The sequence below is a fragment of the Sprattus sprattus genome, assembly GCF_963457725.1.
Source record: "Sprattus sprattus genome assembly, chromosome: 1".
NCBI lineage: Eukaryota > Metazoa > Chordata > Actinopteri > Clupeiformes > Clupeidae > Sprattus > Sprattus sprattus.
Window position 1 is genome coordinate 26,105,139 of NC_137920.1, and position 19,809 is coordinate 26,124,947.

Here is a 19,809-nt window from a genome sequence, read left to right on the forward strand (position 1 = left end):
TTCAATAGATGTTGTTGCAATACCCTTCAAGTTGCGCTGAATTTCATTGATGTTGTGGGCTGCTCTTTTGGGCTGCTGTATGTTCTGAATCTGTCAGGTAAATGTGCTCACTTTTTCATTATTATACTAAGGTGAATTTTTTTTGTCAGAATACATGCGACAACACAAAACTAATTTGTTCTTTCTTTAATACATATACAGAATGATGCAAAATCAAATTCCTCGCAGACCAGTAAGGCTTTTACCTTTGGGGGCGCGACAAACAGGCTTCCTTGTCTTTTATACTGTTTAAGGTTGTATAAAAACAAAAGTGAAACCCCCCTGGCTTCATCATGTGCTTTACTCAATTAAATGTGAGACCTATTGAGAGAATAGAGATACCATGAGAATACCTTAATGGTGGGGTACAATTTACAGTATGTTAACATTCAAGACATTTAAAATGCCTGCCATTATTTTGACTCCAGATCTCTAACTCATGTGGCTGAATCTCTGCTTACATTTACAGTGCAGTCTCTAGGTGCTCACTTTAAGCCTGAGGGACTGCCAAGGGAAATTCTATTATAGCAAATAGCCAATCAATCAAAAACATTGACAGCATTCTCAAGAAGGACCCAGCTCCTGACTCAGGTCTCCATAGCAAATCGATCTGCATTGACACCTGCTCTGCAGGTCTGGGTATTTTATGTAGCTTCAATGGCCTTAAATCAAACATCAGATCTGTTGTTGCAGTCTTCCATAGAGAAGACGCTTCATATTTTTGTAGAACACTAGTTGTGGTAAATAGAAATTAGACCACTTAAAGCATCAAATGGGGAAAAAGCCTAAGAATTAGTGGGGAAAATATGACCTGTTTATCACTAAATGCAACGTGTAGTTTCGAATAAAACGGTAAATTAAATAGATTCATTGTTTACTTTCCGTGACATTAGACCTATTCATCAACAAGGATAGGCCTTACTATGTGGATATTGGAACTAATTTTTAAAACTTCATTTACAAAAGACATCGATACCCTGTTCAATAAATACTGTAGTTACAGCCTTGTTGTGTTTGGAAGGAAGGCCTACAACGGGTAGGAGAAAGGAAACTTGATTAAAAGTTAATTTAGATGTTAATGTTATGGAACAATCATGTGGATATGCCTACAGAACACAATAGTGTTAATGGGCTTTAACATTATTAACAATAAGGGCATCTAAAATGAGTTGTTAGTGGTGAAATGAGTCAGTATGAAATGCAGCGCACTTCTCTCATCTAGTGGTGACATGATGTTACGACAATGTTGTGATATCCACTTACAAATCAGATCACAATTAGCAACAGGAAATAACTGTGTGTGTGTGTGTATGTGTGTGTGCATAATGGCTGATCAGCCATATTGCTGAGGCCAGTCAGTAGTTCAGTAGTCTACTGCCTCCCTACCCCCCCTCCCACTTTGTGGTGGTGTAATCCACTGCCTTGCCCCAGCCCAACGCGGGTCGTGGGGTAGTGAGAGAAGCGCTGAGACGGATCATTAGTGATGTTGGGGGCTGAATTCCAGTAAGAAGGCTACTTTGGAAAGGATGGCTTAGTTCAAATGGAGGATGTGTCAGACATTTCAAATAAAACATGTGGGCAGTGTCTCCCAATGCTTGAATGGTGTGCATTGAAATAATGTTATGGTCAAACGCCCCCCCCCCCCCCCATTACTGTAACCAGATTAAATTTGATCAGACTCTATACTAAACCAGATTAAATGTGATCAGACTCTATCCTAAACCAGATTAAATATGATCAGACTCAGAAATACAGAACTACAGATGTGATGTTGAGTGCATATGTGTTTGTCTGTGGGTATGTGTGTGTGCGTAAGGAAGGAGTATATGTGTAATCTGTCGTGTGTGAATAAGTGTATGTGTTTCTATGTGTGTGTTTCTCAGTCTATCTTTGTCTATGTGTGTGTGTGTGTGTGTGTGTGTGTGTGTGTGTGTGTGGAAATGAGTCGGGTATGTAGGTACTAAAGCAAGTAAGCAGTCAGAGTTAGGACAAACACAAACAGACTCACACACGCACACACACACACACACACACACACACACACACACACACACACACACACACACACACACACACACACAGACTCACACACACGCGCCTTTTAGAGATGACATGTCACGTCAGTTTGTCATTTCTAAAGGATTTGTAAATCATCCCTCCCTCAATCATAGAAAGAACTAAAAGGGATGACACAAACATGAAATAAAATGAGTGACTGGTGAGTGAGTGAGTGACACACACACACACACACACACACGAGACAGAGAGATTCACATTCGTTTCCCTATTTTATTCCCCAGCATATTTTGAACAGTTTAACTATAATTACAGTGATGCTTAATTAACCTTGATCTCAATAGCAGTATGTTTATCAACATGTAATAGGCTCAATAATTATATATTAATTATCATTATTATGTTCCATCACAGCATCACACTATGGTGTTTGAACAGGAGTGTGTGACTGTTCTGCAGACTCTGGTGATCCTGCAGGATCAGGAGGTCATGTGATCTGGCACAGGGACACTGAGGAGGAGTCAGAATAAACATAAAACCCTGGATAGAGGGGCTCAGTGAATGTGGAGTGGAACGTGTGCAGGTGGGTGAGTGTGTCAGAGGAGACGCTGTAGAAGGACAGAGTGCCTGTTGGCCAGTCCAGGTACACTCCTACTCTGCTGGAGCGGGAGGAGGGGGCAGGTATGGCAGTCCTCTTATCATTGTGCCAGGCACAGTAACTGTTACCAGAGCATAACAGACTCCAGGACTTGTCATTACATCCAAACCAGCTGTCCCTCCCATTCCTCTTCATGCTCTTATATGCCACTGCTATCTGATCCCATTCACCACTCCACTCAACCTCCCAGTAGCAGCGTCCAGACTGACCCTCTCTACACAGCACCTGAGGCAAGCAGTCAAATCTCTCTGGGTGTTCAGGATACGGCTGATCCTCACTCACACGTGTCACCTTTCTGTTCCCCTCAGAGAGAGATAGACTACTGTATGCTGTGTTTGGGTCCAGTGTGAGCTCACAGGCATCTGTAGACAAAAGGAGAGAACATCAGGATATGGGGTAGGGAAGGGACTGTTCAACCTCACCCATCCACACACACACACACAGACACACAATCATACAGATGTTCGGATACACACATCTTCCTAAATGCACACAACCAAGCGCATGCTCAAACACACATACACACACCATCACACAGTGATAGGAGGAGAATTAGAAGAGGGTACATTTGTGTGTGTTTCTGTGTAAAACATTCTGGGAGGAGAATTAGAAGTGTGTATTTGTGTGTGTGAGTGCATGATTTGTGTGTGTGAGAGCATGATTCAATGTACCTGTGTGCATGTGTGTCAAGAAGGCAACAGGGAGTATATGTGTAATCTACTGTGTGTGTGTGTGTGTGTTTGTAAATTCTTGTGATATTTGTGTGTGTGTGTATGCATATAGGTAAGTGTGTGTGTGTGTGTGTTTGTGAGTCTACGTGTATATCGGTGTGTGTGTGTGAGTGTGTATGTCTGTGTGTGTGTGTGTGTGTGTGTGTCTCTCTCTCTATGTGTATGTCTGTGTTATGTGTGTGTGTATACGTGTATGTCTGTGTTAGATAATATGTGTGTGTGTGCCTGTGTGTGTGAGAGAGAGAGAGTGAGTGTGTGCTTGCGTGTGTGTGTGTGTGTCTGTGTGTGTGTGTGTGTGTGTGTGACAGGAAGGAGTATACGTGGAATCCTTTGTGTTTGAGTGTATGTGAATCTGTGTGTGTGTGTGTGTGTGTGTGCGTTGGTGTGTGTGCATATAGATAAGAGAGTGTGTGTGTTTGAGTGTGTGTGAGTGTACGTGCTTTCTTTTGTATTTGTGATATTTGTTTGTGTGTGTATCAGGAGGTAAACGTATGATCTCTCGTGTGAGTGTGTATGTATGCAGGTGAGAGAAAGTGTCTGTGTGTATGCGTGTGTGTGTGTGTGTGTGTATGTGCATCCTTCTGTACTTGTGATATTTGTGTGTATGTGTTTGTGTGCTTATGTGCATCCTTGTGTATTTGTGATATTTGTGAGTGTGAGTGTGTAAGGAAGGAATATATGTATAATATATTGTGAGTGTGTGTGTCTCAGGAAGGAGTATATGTGTAATATGTGTGTGTGAGTGTATATGTGTTTGTGTGTGTGTGTGTGCGTGTGTGTATTTGTCTGTGTGTGTATGTGCATCCTTTTGTATTTGGGATTTTTGTGGTAGTGTGTGTTTGTGTGTGATATGTGTGTGTTTATGTCTGTGTAAGAGAATGTGTGTAAGTGTGTTCGTAAGTGTGTGTGAGAGAGAGTGTGAGTGTATGTATATGTGTTTGTGTGTGTGTGTGTGTGTGTGTGTGTGTGTGTGTGTAAGTATGTGTATCCTTGTGTATTAGTGCATGTGTGTGTTTCTGCATGTGCATCCTTGTGCATTTGTGGTATAAGTGTGTGTGTGTGTGTGTGTGTGTGTGTGTGTGTGTGAGTCTATGTCAGGAAGGAGTATATGTTTAATCGATTGTATGTAGCTTTGGTGTAAATTACTGTACGTGAGTGTTTATGTCACTTTCTCTCTCTCTCTCTGTTTGTGTGTGTGTGTGTTTGTTTGTGTGTGTGTGTGTGTGTGTGTGTGTGGGGGGGGGGTTGTTAATGTATGTGTATAAGAATGTATTTGTTTGTGCATTCTTGTGTATATGTGTGTGTGTGTGTGTGTGAGAGAGCACATCTCTCTATCTTTCTGTGTGTGTGTGTGTGTGTTTCTGTAGAGAAGGAGTATATGTGCAATGTCTTATGTGTGAGAGTGTGTCTTTCTCTCTATCTCTATTTGTGTTTGTTAATGTCTAAGTAGGACTCAGGAAGCATATGTGCAGGGTGCGATTTACCCCCCCTCTGGTTTTTACATCCCCACCTCAGCTGGATGAATTTCATACATGGGGGGATAACCCTCAATTATTAAAAAAACAATAAAATTACAGATAGGTTGTGACAGCGTTTTCTTACACTTGCTTACATCACTGGCACTGACGTTCACCTTACCCAAACTGTCGGCATTCTCAGAATTTGCGAACGTCCCCATGCACATAATCACATTGTATACATTGTAACAATAACATTACATACACGGAAATTAGCAAAGCCAGCTAATTAGGCTACTGTACAATGAATATGAAAATATTTGTTCACTGGATTAGCGAGTCCTGTCCAAAACAGTTTCAAAGTTTCAGTTTCGGTTTCAGTATTTCAACGTAAATGAGAGGGAGCACAAGAACTGAGCGTCTAGCAGCGATTATCATATTATAGACATATATGATGCATGTATATGAAGAGAATTAGGCCTATGTATTGCTTGTTTTTTTTCATGATAAAAAAAAAAAAAAAAAAAACACCCCCCCCTCTGGTTTTTGGACAAATCGCACCCTGCATATGTGTGATCTCTTGTGTGTGCAGGAACAAGTATGTGAAATGTATTTATTCACACACACACACACACACACACACACACACACACACACACACACAAAAAAACACCACACACTAGCAGGCAAGTAAAAACCTAAGGACATAACACACAAACTCAGGTGTGGATCCCTAAAGGTAAGCATCACAGACCAAACACTGCCAAGTTTGGTTCAGTAAGTGTCAGATATAAATTCTGTTCAGCTTTCATGATGGCACATGCCATGATAATCTTATGGCAGTAAGCTGGTAGCTGTTTTCAGGGCCAGACACTGCAGTAGCTCAGCAGCAGCTGTATGAGCTGGGAGTCGACTTGATCACATTCATGTTTTAGAATTAAGAAAGTCATATGGCAGAAACATCAGCCTGATCACACACACACATGATCACATGCACTAAACCTATAAACACACACAACCTCTTTCTCTTTTTCATACACACCTCCACAATGTTTCCATGTGTTCATATACAATCATGTGAATGTATTTTTTCAGGGGAAAATTAATAAAATCACTCACATTTTCTTGGTCCTGGCTTAATCCTGAGCTCTCCTCCATGGTCATACCTCAAAAAAGAAGGAGAGAAGAAAATACACTTGAGGCACAAACCTGTGAGTTTAGCATGTGAACTTATTTGTTATCAGTGAATCATTTTAATCAATCAAAACTATATACGTATATAGTTTTGATTGATTAAAATGATTCACTGATAACAAACCAACAGGACTAAAACAGTAACAAAAACAGTAAGATATTCAATAGCCTGGTTATTTTTTCTGTGATATTATTTCAGGACAGCGATCATATAGCTGTTCACAGACACACTGGACCCTTTACAGTTTCCCCATCAACAAATCAGATCAACTAAGGGTTTCCACAGCAAACAAAGACAGCCATGTTAGAATGTGGTTCATTAGCTAGAGCTCAATATTTAACACCATCGTCGAAACCCACACTTACAGGCAAACTCTTCATGGTCTTATCCCCTCCCTCTGCAGCTGGATCATGGACTTCCACACTAGCAGACCACAATCTGTCAGCATTGGGCCTCTCTCCTCCAAGACACTAATCATGAACACTGGCTGCCCTCAAAGTTGTGTGCTGAGCCCCCTACTCTACACACTCTTCACACATGACTGCACTGCCTCCTATGAGAGCAACACCATCAACAGGTTTGCTGATGACACCCCTGTCATAGGCTTGATCACTGGTGGTGATGAGACAGCGTACAGGAGTGAGGTGTCAAGCTGTGTGACATTGTGCCATAAGAACAACCTTTCCCTCAATGTCAGCAAAACTAAAGAGATTATTGTGGATGTAAGGAGAAGGAACAGAGGCCATCAGCACCAACATCATCAGTTATTTCACATAGACAGGTCTGCACTGGTGATGCACTGATCTCACATGGTCAAACAGTACAGACCAGCTGATCACAGAAAGACCAGGAGCAGCTGCACTTCCTCAGGAAATTGAGGAGGCCACCCAGTTGTCTTATATACTTCTACAAGTGTGATATTGACAGCATGATAACAAACAGGCTGACAGTGGTGTGTGACAACAGCACTGCTAAGGACCACCTGAGAGTCATCAAGACAGCAGATAAGGAGCTCCACTCCCAACCCTGGAGCTCACTTACTACCAGAGAGTCTGCAGGCAGGCATGAGGCTTAGTAAAGAACCCCAGTTACCCCACCCATCCCATGCTGTTAGGTCCCATGCTGTTAGGTCCCTGTGTGTGTTTCTGCTTGTTTAGGGCTTGATTGCTCTTGTGTTTGCAGTTCCTTGTTTATGTGTGTATGTGTGTGTGTGTGTGTGTGTGTGTGTGTGTGTGTGTGTGTGTGTGTGTTCGTGTGTGTGTGTGTGTGTGTGTGTGTGTGTGTGTGTGTGTGCTCTCCAGGATGTCCAATTGACAAAACCTCTGCCTGCTGATGTTTCGATGGGGTTCCACCCTTTGAAAACACACTCTTCCAGTTTGTGAGACTCTAGACACTAGACTAGACAAGGCCAAAGCGTGCGGATTCAGACATGCCATTATCAATCTGTTTTAGACTAGATACTGTAAATGTTCTGTTTCCAAGTTTCATACGTCTTCTATGTAATCAATTCTTTACATGTTTCATATTTCATGTTTCATATTTTTTTTCCCACAGTTCAAACTCTTTCTTTTGTACTTGCATCTGACCCTAGACTGGGGTGTGACACAAGCACAGATATTTTACCCAGTTGACCCAGACAGTCTGGCAAGTGGGACTGCAGTGTGATCAGTTCCTGCTGGAAGGAGAGAAGTGGAGAGGGAAAAGGGAGGAGTGTAACAACACTGTTACTATGGGCACCAGACACAACTGGATCCACCAACAGCATTGCTGGGAAGTCTTGGTTGAGACAGACATCTGACATCAGCACTGACTGCCATCAGCCCTGGCTGCAGCATGCTGTGACTGAGAGAAGATGAGGGGAATAGAAGTGGCTGCTGACTGGTGATACTAGCAGGACATGTGCTCCCATGACTTCTTGGTGTTTAGGAAGAGGAGCAACATGCACCTCCATGTAGGAATAGAAAGAAGATGCAACCTCCCATAGTGTTCAAGACTAAGGCTACAGCCACACTAGTACGTTTTAGCTTCCAAACAGTTACTATGTTTACGCCTGGCGCCTACTCTACGCTACTGAGTGATAGAGAAATGTGAAACTCTGACTTGAATCATGTATGTAATAATGTATTTGTGTTAATCACATGCCTTTGTGAGGTGATTCATTATTCAAGTTTTCCTTCTTTTCTGCCCTGCTGATGCATTACGTTGCAAAAAGCATTGCAAGATGACCTCGGATGTGGTAGACCCAACACATAGTTTTCTCTAGTGCTTTGGCAACAGATAACACTTACTTTATACTTTATAATCCTTGTGTGATGTGTTTAACTTTGCTTCTCTCTCGTCTTCTGCAGTCTGGAAGAGAGCCTGTGCCTCTCGCTTATCTGCCAGGACATACGTGAGCCCAATGTGCATATTGAATACAATTATACTCTGTCCAAGGTAAACTTGAGTGTGAATTTTCACCTAACACTGGGTCTTATTAGTCCCAACCCTTTTGGAAACGATGATGCAGACACACACGTTCACTTCCTGATTGGGTCTTAGTCACAACACATCCTTCCCTGATTCGACACGCTTATATCATGTGACCTTTTTCTGAAGGGAAAACAACAGCAACAGCCTTGACTACCAAGTGTAGCTTACCTTGATGTCCTTGTTGTGTTGTGCAGTTAAATTCTGCTTATGCTACAACTGCTAACATGTGCAGGAGGCGAGCTATTATTCAAGCGATCTGCAACAATGCCCGTGTCCAGAAGCGTTATTAGCCCTACAAAGAGCGCATGCGCAGTGTGCGTAAATGTTCTTGTGATATTCATTTTCAGGCATGTTAGTATTGAAGGACATTATTTCTGATAGAGATAAAAAGCTCGTCTGGACGGAGATCATTCCGAAAGGTAAATGTATTAGAGTGGATATAGCCTCACTTAGTGCTCATAGTGAAAAGACTTTTCCCATCCCCTCCAATAGAAATCTCCCTTCGAACCCCTTGGGCCTTGGTGCCCTCATCAACAACCTGTGTCAGGAACACCAAGAATCACCACTGTGTCCATTTTAGGATGTGAGAGAAAACCCTGAGATAAATGGGGAGAATAGCCAGTCTATCCAGAATATGTCACCTAAAATCAAAATATTATTTACACCCAAATTAACACCCAGCACTCACCTGAAAGTCTCTAGTTTACAGGGATCATTCAGTCTGTCTGTGAGCTCTTTGACACCCGAGTCTCCTGGGTGATTGTAGCTCAGATCCAGCTGTTTCAGGTAGGAGGGGTTTGATTTGAGGGCAGAGGCCAAGAAAGAACAGCCCTTGTGTGTGATGAGACAACCGCTCAGCCTGAAACAAGAGACAACATAGTCAGAATTCACATTCATAAAATATATTGTTTTAGCTAATCTTTTATACTAACTAACCAAAATGTTTCCAGCTTGCATTTTGGACCTCCAAGTCATTTTGATCCTTTCCCTTCAAAAACTGCACACACTCTCATACAGATTAATACACCAGGACACATCTGTACATTAAGACAGCTGATGCATTGTTCTCTGTATCTCTGTCTTTTTTGGCTTATTCTCTGTGTTTTATATAAAAAGAAACAAACAGACACACACTGTAAGGGATCGAGGTGTTTTTGAGATGTGGGCGACTTGGTGGTGAAGTGGGGGAAAACAAAGTGCAGGAGATGGTGGCTCTTATCAAAATATACATATTTAGTTAAACGGAGACCCTCTGGTTTCGACCCCAAAACATGTGCCCACAAAATAAACAAACATAAATCAAAATACAGACAGTACCCAGAGTACTCCAAGACTAGGCACACTAGGCACCAGCTTGGCACATTCACAAGCTAGGCCCTAAACTAGCCACAGAAAATAGACACAGAAACTAAGCCCAAAAATCTATGCACATAAACTGTATCCCCACATCTAGATACACACTTCACCTCACAGCAAGTGTTTTATTTGCTCATACACCTTTCATGGCCTCTCATGCCTGTGTCTCCCCTTCTCCTCATGGAGTGGGGCACCCTTTAAATAGGGTAGCCACATGGACTAAATTGTCCCATTTAGGTCTCCTGGGTCCAACCATTGTCATGGGGGAGCCCGGACCCAACCATTGTGGTGGGGGAGTCATCCCCACATTAGTGCCTAACTCCTCTTGTGAGTCACGGTGAGAAGGGGAAAAATTCACCTTCTAACTCACACGCACACGCACACGCACACGCACACGCACACACACCATTTCTGAGGAATTGTTATTGAATTTGAAGAATAAGCCTTTCTTATATGCCTCATAACTGACCTCAGTGTCTCCAACTTGCATTGTGGATCTCTTAGTCCCACACAGAGCAGCTCCATTCCTTCATCCTGCAGGTCATTGTAACTTAAGTCCAGTTCTCTGAGATGGGAAGATTTCCCTTGTAGTCTAGATGCAACCATTTGACAGCTTGCTTTTGAAAGATCACACCCATATAGCCTATTTAAAAAAATACAGTTGATGTTCACATTTGACACTATTCAACACCTCTGTTTATACATTTATATATTTTTTTAATGTAACTTGTCCATCTTTTCCGTTTTGGGCCTATATGATTATTATGATTTGTTTGTATATCAAGTGTTGACACTGGTTTACAAAAATATTCATGATCCAGCACATTAACCTGTACACAGGAACTCATGGTAAATTCTGAAGGGGTCAGACTTTTTGACCCCTTCCCTTTATTAACTGCACACACTTTCATACAGATGAATACAGCAGGACACATCTGTAAATAAAGACAGCAGATGCTGTAACGTATGTGCTGAGCCGAGCTGCGGCCCCATCCCCTTTCTTTACTTTTGGACTCATACACCTCCGCTAAAGCTCAATCACAGTCACGATCACATTCCCAGCTGCATGTCATCCTTGACCACAATCAGTACTGATCCCACACTCCTGGCACTCACCTTCCACAGCAGTTGATTACTCATCCCAAGCACCTGATATTCACCCATATAACCTACTCACTCCCTTCACTCTCTGTCTGTTCTCGCATCACACCCGCTACAATCCTGGATTATGCTTCAGGACCTTATGTGCTCCTGATCCTCGACCACTGCTGCCAATAAACTTCCACCTCCCTATAAACTGTGTTGTCCTGCCATTCCGTGACAGATGCAGCGTTCTCTGTACCTCTGTCTATTTCACTTGTTCTCATGTTTCATATAAATGGAAACACACACACCAATTCGCCATTTCAGAGGGATTGTCATTGAATCAGAACTGACCTCAGTGTCTCCAACTTGCATTGTGGATCTCTTTGTGCCACACAGAGCAGCTCCATTCCTTCATCCAGCAGGTAATTGCGACCCATGTCCAGTTCTTTCAGATGGGAAGGTGTCATTTGAAGAACTGATGCCATCATTTCACAGCTTGATTTGGAGAGGTGACACTGATTTAGCCTGTTTAAAAAATATTATTTATGCATGGGATAATATATATGTGCACATTGACACTGATTCAATGTACACATTGACAATGATTAAGCCTTTTTAAAAATGAAGATTTAACATCATATTGTCGAGGTAACTCAGTTACATGTACAATTATGATGCTTTTATTCATGTTTATACACAGTTAAATACACTCTGCTGTCACATCTGCACAAAGCCGAGCTCCAGCCACGCCCCCGTTCTTCACGTTTGGACTCATACACCTCCGCTACAGCTCAATCACACCGTCACAATCACATTCCCAGCTGCACGTCATCCTTGACCACAATCAGTACTGATCCCATACTGCTGGCACTCACCTTCCACAGCAGTTGATTACTCATCCCAAGCACCTGTTATTCACCCATATAACCTCGTCACTCCCTTCACTCTCTGTCTGTTCTCGCATCACACCCGCTACAATCCTTGATTATGCTTCAGGACCTTATGTGCTCCTGATCCCTGACCTCCGCTGCCAATAAACTTCCACCTCCCTACAAACTGTGTTGTCCTGCCATTCCGTGACAGATGCAGCGTTTTCTGTATCTCTATGTCTATTTTGCTTGTTCTCATGTTTCATATAAATGGAAACACACACACCAAGTGGCAATTTCAGAGGAATTGTCATTGAATTTCACCTATTGAGTCTTTCTCATATGCCTCAAAACTGACCTCAGTGTCTCCAACTTGCATTGTGGATCTCTTAGTCCCACACAGAGCAGCTCCATTCCTTCATCCAGCAGGTAATTGCCACCCAAGTCCAGTTCTCTGAGATGGAAAGCTGTCCTTTGCAGAACTGATGCCATCATTTCACAGCTTGCTTTGGAGAGGTGACACTGATTTAGCCTGTTTGAAAAAAATACAGTTGTTGTACACATTTGACACTATTCAGCACTTCTGTTCATACATTTTTCATTTTTTTTAACATAACTCGTCTATCTCCTCCCTTTGGGCCTATACGATCATTATGATGTGTTTGTATATAAAGTGTTGACACTGGTTTACAAAAATATTCATGATCCAGCACATTGACCTGTGCACAGGAGCCCATGGTGAATTCTGAAGGGTTCAGAGTTTTTCTACGATCTGTATGACATGTTGTAGATGTAAAATGTTGATCCGTTCTCTTTATTCACTGCACGCACTCTCATACAGATGAATACAGAAGAACACTTCTGTACATTGAGACAGCAAATGCTGTCGAGTATGTGCTGAGCCAAGTTCCGGCCAGGCCCCCTTTTTTTCACTTTTGGACTCATACACCTCCGCTAAAGCTCAATCACAGTCACGATCACATTCCCAGCTGCATGTCATCCTCAACCACAATCAGTACTGATCCCACACTTCTGGCACTCACCTTCCACAGCAGTTGATTACTCATCCCAAGCACCTGTTATTCACCCATATAACCTCCTCACTCCCTTCACTCTCAGACGGTTCTCGCATCACACCCGCTACAATCCTGGATTATGCTTCAGGACCTTATGTGCTCCTGATCCTCGACCACTGCTGCCAATAAACTTCCACCTCCCTATAAACTGTGTTGTCCTGCCATTCCGTGACAGATGCAGCGTTCTCTGTATCTCTATGTCTATTTTGCTTGTTCTTATGTTACATATAAATGGAAACACACACACCAAGTGGCAATTTCAGAGGAATTGTCATTGAATTTCACCTATTGAGTCTTTCTCATATGCCTCAAAACTGACCTCAGTGTCTCCAACTTGCATTGTGGATCTCTTAGTCCCACACAGAGCAGCTCCATTCCTTCATCCCTCAGGTCATTGCCACTTAAGTCAAGTTCTCTCAGATGGGAAGGTGTCCCTTGCAGCACTGATGCTATCATTTCACAGCTTGCTTTGGAGAGGTGACACTGATTTAGCCTGTTTAAAAATATTATGTATGTATGTAATAATATATATGTACAAATTTGATAGTATTCAGCATTGACACTGATTAAGCCTGTTCAGAAATGAAGATTAAACATCCTATTGTCGAGGTTACTCAGTTACATATACAATTATGACACTTTTATTCATGTTTATACACAGTTGGGTCATTCCACGCCACACGGGACAATGGCCCCCACTCGATCGTCTCAAATTTGGCAGAAAAAAATCAAGGTTGTTTAACACTTCTTAATAGGTATAGTCCAAAATATTAGCTCTCTATCCCAATAGTTTTGTCACAAAAAGATGTTTTAGGGGGGAGGGGGTGCCTGTACTTCAGACGCTTTTTTAGCAGTGTTTATGAAGAGCCATTTTCAAATTGCTATTACTAGAAAAGTATTTAAGCTAGCTCCTTCAAACTGGAAGATATTAAAGCTGGAAAATGGATGAAAACCCATTCTGTGCCATTTTTGGCCTGCTTAAGCAAAAAAATGACAGCATTTGCCAACATTTTTTTTTGGAAAGATTAGATATTTAAAAAGCTGTGATGGCATTTTCTCAAAATATTTTTTTGAAAATATGGGATTTTTGTACACGGCCAACATTCAATGGCCAGTGGAAGCATATTTTAATGGTAACAAAAGGTACGTCTATGACATAGAGCTTAAACTGCGTTTGTGTATAATATCAAGTCTCTAGCTTTAATATTGAGCTTTTCACAGGCCTTCAAAGATGCTTCAACAGAGCGTAGAGTAAAATTTCCGAGCAAATTAAAGCACCCCGAATACTATGATCACCCAAGCCACACCCTTGGAAGTCCATATTATTCAAGTAATGATATCAGATTTTAAGCCTAGAAAGTTTGAAGGAGCTAGCTTACTGGCTCTACTGAAAAGCCTGCTAAAATGAAAGGCACCCCATCACCCCATGAAACATTATTTTGTGACAAAACTATTGGGAGTAGAGAGCTAATATTTGGGACTATACCTATTAAGAAGTGTTTGAACAACCTTGATTTTTTTTCAGCCAAATCTAAGACAGTCAAGTGGGAGCCATTGTCACACTTTACATGGAGTGAGCTCTGTGTCATACACTAACCTTTTGCTGCCATTTAAATCCAAATTAAATTCATCCATTTCCAAGCTTTAATATCTTCCAGACCATTCATCACATAAGGATAGTTTTTCAATACAATATACAGAGAGTACATATGAAGGTCTGTGTACAATATCAAGTCTCTAGCACTAACATTGAGCTTTCCACAGGCCTTCAAAGATGCTGCAACAAAGCATAGAGTACAATTTTTGCGCAAATTCAAGCATCCCGAATACTATGACATACCCAAGCCACCCCCTTGGAAGTAATGGTATCAGATGTTAAGCCTAGAACGTTTGAAGGAGCTATCTTAAATACTTTTCTAGTAATAGCAATTTGAAAATGGCTCTTCAGAAAACGCTGCTAAAAAAGTGTCTGAAGTAGAGGCACCCCCTCCCCTATAAAACATCTTTTTGTGACAAAACCATTGGGAGTAAAGAGCTAATATTTGGGACTTTACATATTAAGAAGTGTATAAACAACCTTGAATTTTTGTCAGCCAAATCTAAAACGGTCGAGTGGGGATATTTCCTTAAATTGTCCCCTTTGGCGTGGAATGACCCAGTTAAAGACACACCGTGTTTATAAGCATCTCTCTCAGCCAGTATGTCAGACTTCATTTTCAAAATGGTCCCAAGTTGTATCATTGTTGTTCACAAGGCTTTACCCACAGATTCCACCCAAAACTTTATTCACCAAACTCTCTTAGAGACTTTCACTAGAGGAAGCAGTCTGCGGAGCCCTTCCTCTGATCTCAGGTATTTCTTCAGATCAAACTCTTCCAAATCTTTAGCTGACATCAGCAGCAGATAAGCCAAAGCTGAACACTGGGCTGGAGTCAGGTTATTCTCCTCGTGTGCTGAGTTTATGTACCTGGGTAACATTTTAAACATATTCATAATCTTAGTGATATTTAAAATGCCTCTCATTCAAAAAGAGAATGCACCTCTCTATTTTCCAGAAGAATAGAAAAATACAAATGATAAGAATCAGTAGTAAATTTTATCAATACCGTCACACATCAATTTCTTATTCACTTCGCATGAAATACAATCTGAAGATTGATTATAATTTGAGGACTATCCCTTTATCAGGGGGAACATAATTGCATAGACTTGATGATGTCAATGCATACATACATTTACATTTAGTCATCCAATGCATTTATGATCTTTAACTTGAACCACAAATAGTTCAGTACAGTACATGTAGGAACCAATATATTTAAAGCAGTTACACTCCAATAACTTAGCCTTGCTAAGGGCTTTTATTAGTATGTACTTTTTTCGGAATCAAACCTATGATCCTGGTGGTGTTGACTAGCCTGGTGACACCAGCCTACGTATTTCCGCCTGAATTGATTTCAAGCTCATACTCAGTCTGGCCCAACCCCATTGACAATCGTCTCCAGAACTCAAAATTTTGTAGGACCAATCAGCGAACAGTTCAGAGCTGTGACGCAAAACTCGCCTTGGAGGAAAAGACACGAAAAGCTATCGGAAAAGTTGTCTCAACTCTCGAGAACATCAGAAAATTAAAAGGAGAACAAGAGTATTTTCTTGTAAGTTTTATGATTGGAAAGGACGTCGTAGCTCTTCTCCCAACTGGCTTTGGGAAGAGTTTAATCTACCGAATGCTTACTAAACGTTGCTGATTGGTTAAGGGAACTCCAATGATTTTAAACCTCAAGATAAGCACCCGCCCATCTCGGAAACCAAAATGCATTGGGTTGGCCCAGACTGAAAGACGGAATGAAATGGAGTAACAGGCTGGTAATGGCCAGGCTAGGTGTTGACACCATCCTCTAGTAATTGTGCAATTACCTATTTCCTTTGAATGTGAAATGGTCTGTATTAATTACCTGTTGATCTCCTCAACCAGTGAGTTGTCCCCTAACTCATTCAAACAGTGGAAGAGGTTGATGATCCGTTCTGGTGAGATATCTTCCCTGATCTTCTCTTTGATGTATTGAACTGTTTTCATGATGCTAACTTCTCTGATAGCTAACTGTGGCAGCAACACCTTCAGGGGGGACCGGATTTCTGGCTTCAACATTGGAGCCAGGCCGAGGAGGAAACGGACAAAAAGATCCAAATGTCCGTTACGGCTCTGCAGGGCCTTATCCACTGCCATCTTGTAAAGGTCAAACCTTGAGTGTTTGAACAGCCAGCTGATCTTCTCTTTCCAAGTGTTTGGAAAGGGATTTGCCAAATGACTTCCTTCATGAATAACAAAAAGAGCTGCCAAGAATTCCTGTACACTGAGATGCACAAAGCTGAACAGGTTCTCTCCAGTTGAAGCACTTGTCACGTTGAAGATCTGTGTACAAAGTCCAGCCTGCAGTGCTCCCCAATTTGCATCAATGTCACACTCTGCCAGGTCATTTTCATAGAAGACCAGGCTGCCTTTGTTCAGATGTTTAAATGCCAATTTCCCAAGTTTAACAAGGAACTGTCCTTTTTCCTCTTTTTTCATCTTCTTGTCTTCTGAGAATTTGTCATCCATTCTTTTTACCTGAGAGATATTATACAATGTGTACAATTCTGTCAACGTTTTGGCTGATTCTTCTTTGCTCTGGTCTTCCAGTATTTTGTCCACCACATTGGCTAGAATACGGCAGAATACTGGTATGTGACACATGATGTGGAGGCTTCTATTCTTGTTGATATGATCAATGAGTCTCTTGGCCTTCTCTGGAACGTTTTTCTTAAAGAACTCATCTTTCTGGTCGTCATTGAATCCTCGAACCTCTGTCACCAAGTTGAAGCAGTCTTCTGGGATCAGACTGGCTGCTGCTGGTCTGGTTGTAACCCAGAGGAGTGCAGAGGGCACTAGCGTTCCTTTAATGAGACTTGTTATGAGAATGTCTACTGATGACTCTGCATCCAGCGTACAAATACATTTACCAAAGTCCAGCTTGAGTCTACTTTCATCGAAACCATCAAGGACAAAAAGAATTTTGCATTCACTCAAGTCAAGGATGTATTTCAAATCTTCACGATAAGGGTAGAATGACTGAAGAACATCAAGAAGGTTGCAGTGTTCACCTCGTTTCAAGTTTAACTCGCGAAAAGGAAGAACAAAAACAAAGTCTATATCTTGATTTGCTTTTTCCTCAACCCAGTCCATGACAAACTTTTGCACTGCAACAGATTTCCCCACACCAGCAATTCCCAAAGTCAAAACTTTTGTGGCAGGCCTGTCTCTGAAGATGTTTGCAAACTTGACTTGCTTATCTGCAGAGCTTGGTCTTGTCCCAATCTGGCTCATGTTAATTGTCGACACTTCATGTGTATTGTTGACTCCACCTGTGCGGCCCTCTACAATGTGAAGCTCGGTGTAGATATCTTGTACAGTAGAAACTCCAGATTCTTGATGTACAACAGAAACCCTTTGTTTCATGTGCGCCTGCAGCTTTAGTTTTAGTCTTCTCTTCTCTGCTGCAATCAAATCTGAAGACAACAAAAGTCAGATGTATTATGGTGAAATAACTGGTTTAATCTCAAAATATGATTCTCACTTTTTAGATTGTATGCATCATCAGTGCATTTTACTTGCATCTTTCCTGTGGTTATTTTTGTAGTTGTATTTTCTTTTTCCCTCTTTCATTTCTCTAAGCCCTATGCTAAACATGCATGCATAAACTTACTTTTTTCTTCTTTATGTATTCTAATACTTAACTGTACATGTCAGTATCAATCTCCAAGTCTCACAAATAAATGTACCAAGGTTCACATTCTTTCATATGTGAAACGCATAACTAACAATTTCAGTCAAGGTTCAATACAAGTGCATAATGACCAATACGTATGAAACAAAATAAAACCAATGTAAGTAAAGCAATATACATATTTCCTGAACGCCACCCCATACCTAGTGATACCATTCTGTATTAGTAATAAAGGACACGTCACACCTCTGTTTATCTCTCTTCACTGATTTATGCTCTGATGCTCCACTAGATGGTAGCCACCCCCTCAACATCCTCCTCCTATCTAAGCACCCTCACCCAGGTATACAGTCCATCTTCACCAGTACATGCTGCCAATGAGCAAAGAGTCTGGTGGTCTCTCCCTACACCAGTCAGCCAAAAAGCTATCAGTGGTGCCACTGCGGTGGGATGAGTTTTCCATCTCCACACACTGTAGCATCACTCCCAAAGCAGCTGAAGACCCAACTCTTCTCTAACGTCTTTTACACTTAAACTTCAAGTAAAAACTATCTTCTTTTTCCTGTTCAGCACGTTTGAATCCCCAAGTCTCACCTACTTAGAAATATCATAAATACACCAAAGTTTGTGTAATATAGCTGTGTGTTTGTGTATTACAGCTAATATGCGCTGGATCCAAATGTGAAATCGCCGACATTGGGTCCTTACCCCCTTCTTGTTTTGGCCCTCCAGAGTCAGCAGGGACCCCACCATCCACTCTGCCCAGACCTGAGAGTTGGAGAGGGGGGATGAAAGATGAAAGAAAACAAAGAGACAGATACGTATAAACCCAGGGAGGGAAGAGATACAAAGAGTGAATGAATGAGAGAAAATTGGTGAGGAAGAAAAGGAGGAGAGAAAGATTAAATGAAACAGATGAAATTAAACAAAAAAAGAGTCACAAAGAAAGTAAGCAGAGAGAAAGTCAAAGAGAGAGTGAAAAACCGATACAAGGAATACATGTGGTTCTTCCTACATACACAAACAGGCGCCTCATCAGAGACTGTGAGATACACACTTACATTCTTCCAGATGTTTCACCAAGTCTTTGGCCATCTGGTTGTGGTTCATCTTCCTCAAAATGGTCAACATGACATCCCCAGCGTCTGTGCTGTACACCTGCACCATCAAGTCCACAGTGTCATCTGAGTCGGCCTTCTCCAGCTTTCCACATGCGATTTGGCCCCTGTCCTGAAGGTAGTGCTTAAACCTCTTAAGTTCGGTCCCCGTGAGGTTGTCAAGAGTGTTTCTCAGCACTTCCTTCAGAGTTGCCGTCATTGTGGGGTCTGGATGTTAGTCCGCTACGAACTGGAAGCTTCGGGTCAGGCTGGGCCAGCTTTCAAAAAGGCAAGATGTTTGGGGGGTAGTTCATGTTAAAAAAAAATTAAGATTTTTATTTCATGAGGAATTGTTAAAAGCACAATTGAATTAGCACAACTCTCCCTCTTTCTATTTGTGTCTGTGTTTGTCTCTTTGCGTGTTTGTGTGTGTGTGTGTATGTTTATGTCTATGTACGTATAAGAGGTGATAGAACACAATAAATGATTAAGG

The 19,809-nt window shown here is 41.6% G+C and overlaps 1 protein-coding gene across 1 annotated transcript; it reads right to left on the reverse strand.

The window, feature by feature from the left end:
* Positions 1-2,542: 2,542 nt before the first annotated feature.
* Positions 2,543-19,536, reverse strand: LOC308368822 (NLR family CARD domain-containing protein 3-like; the record flags this gene model as incomplete). Its single annotated transcript, XM_080843088.1, has 9 exons — positions 2,543-3,075; positions 6,021-6,067; positions 9,257-9,427; positions 10,394-10,458; positions 13,340-13,448; positions 15,246-15,422; positions 16,411-18,001; positions 18,928-18,987; positions 19,281-19,536. The coding sequence occupies 9 exons, from the start codon at positions 19,534-19,536 to the stop codon at positions 2,543-2,545; spliced, it is 3,009 nt and encodes a 1,002-aa protein (XP_080699214.1).
* Between the last annotated feature and the right edge of the window lie 273 nt (positions 19,537-19,809).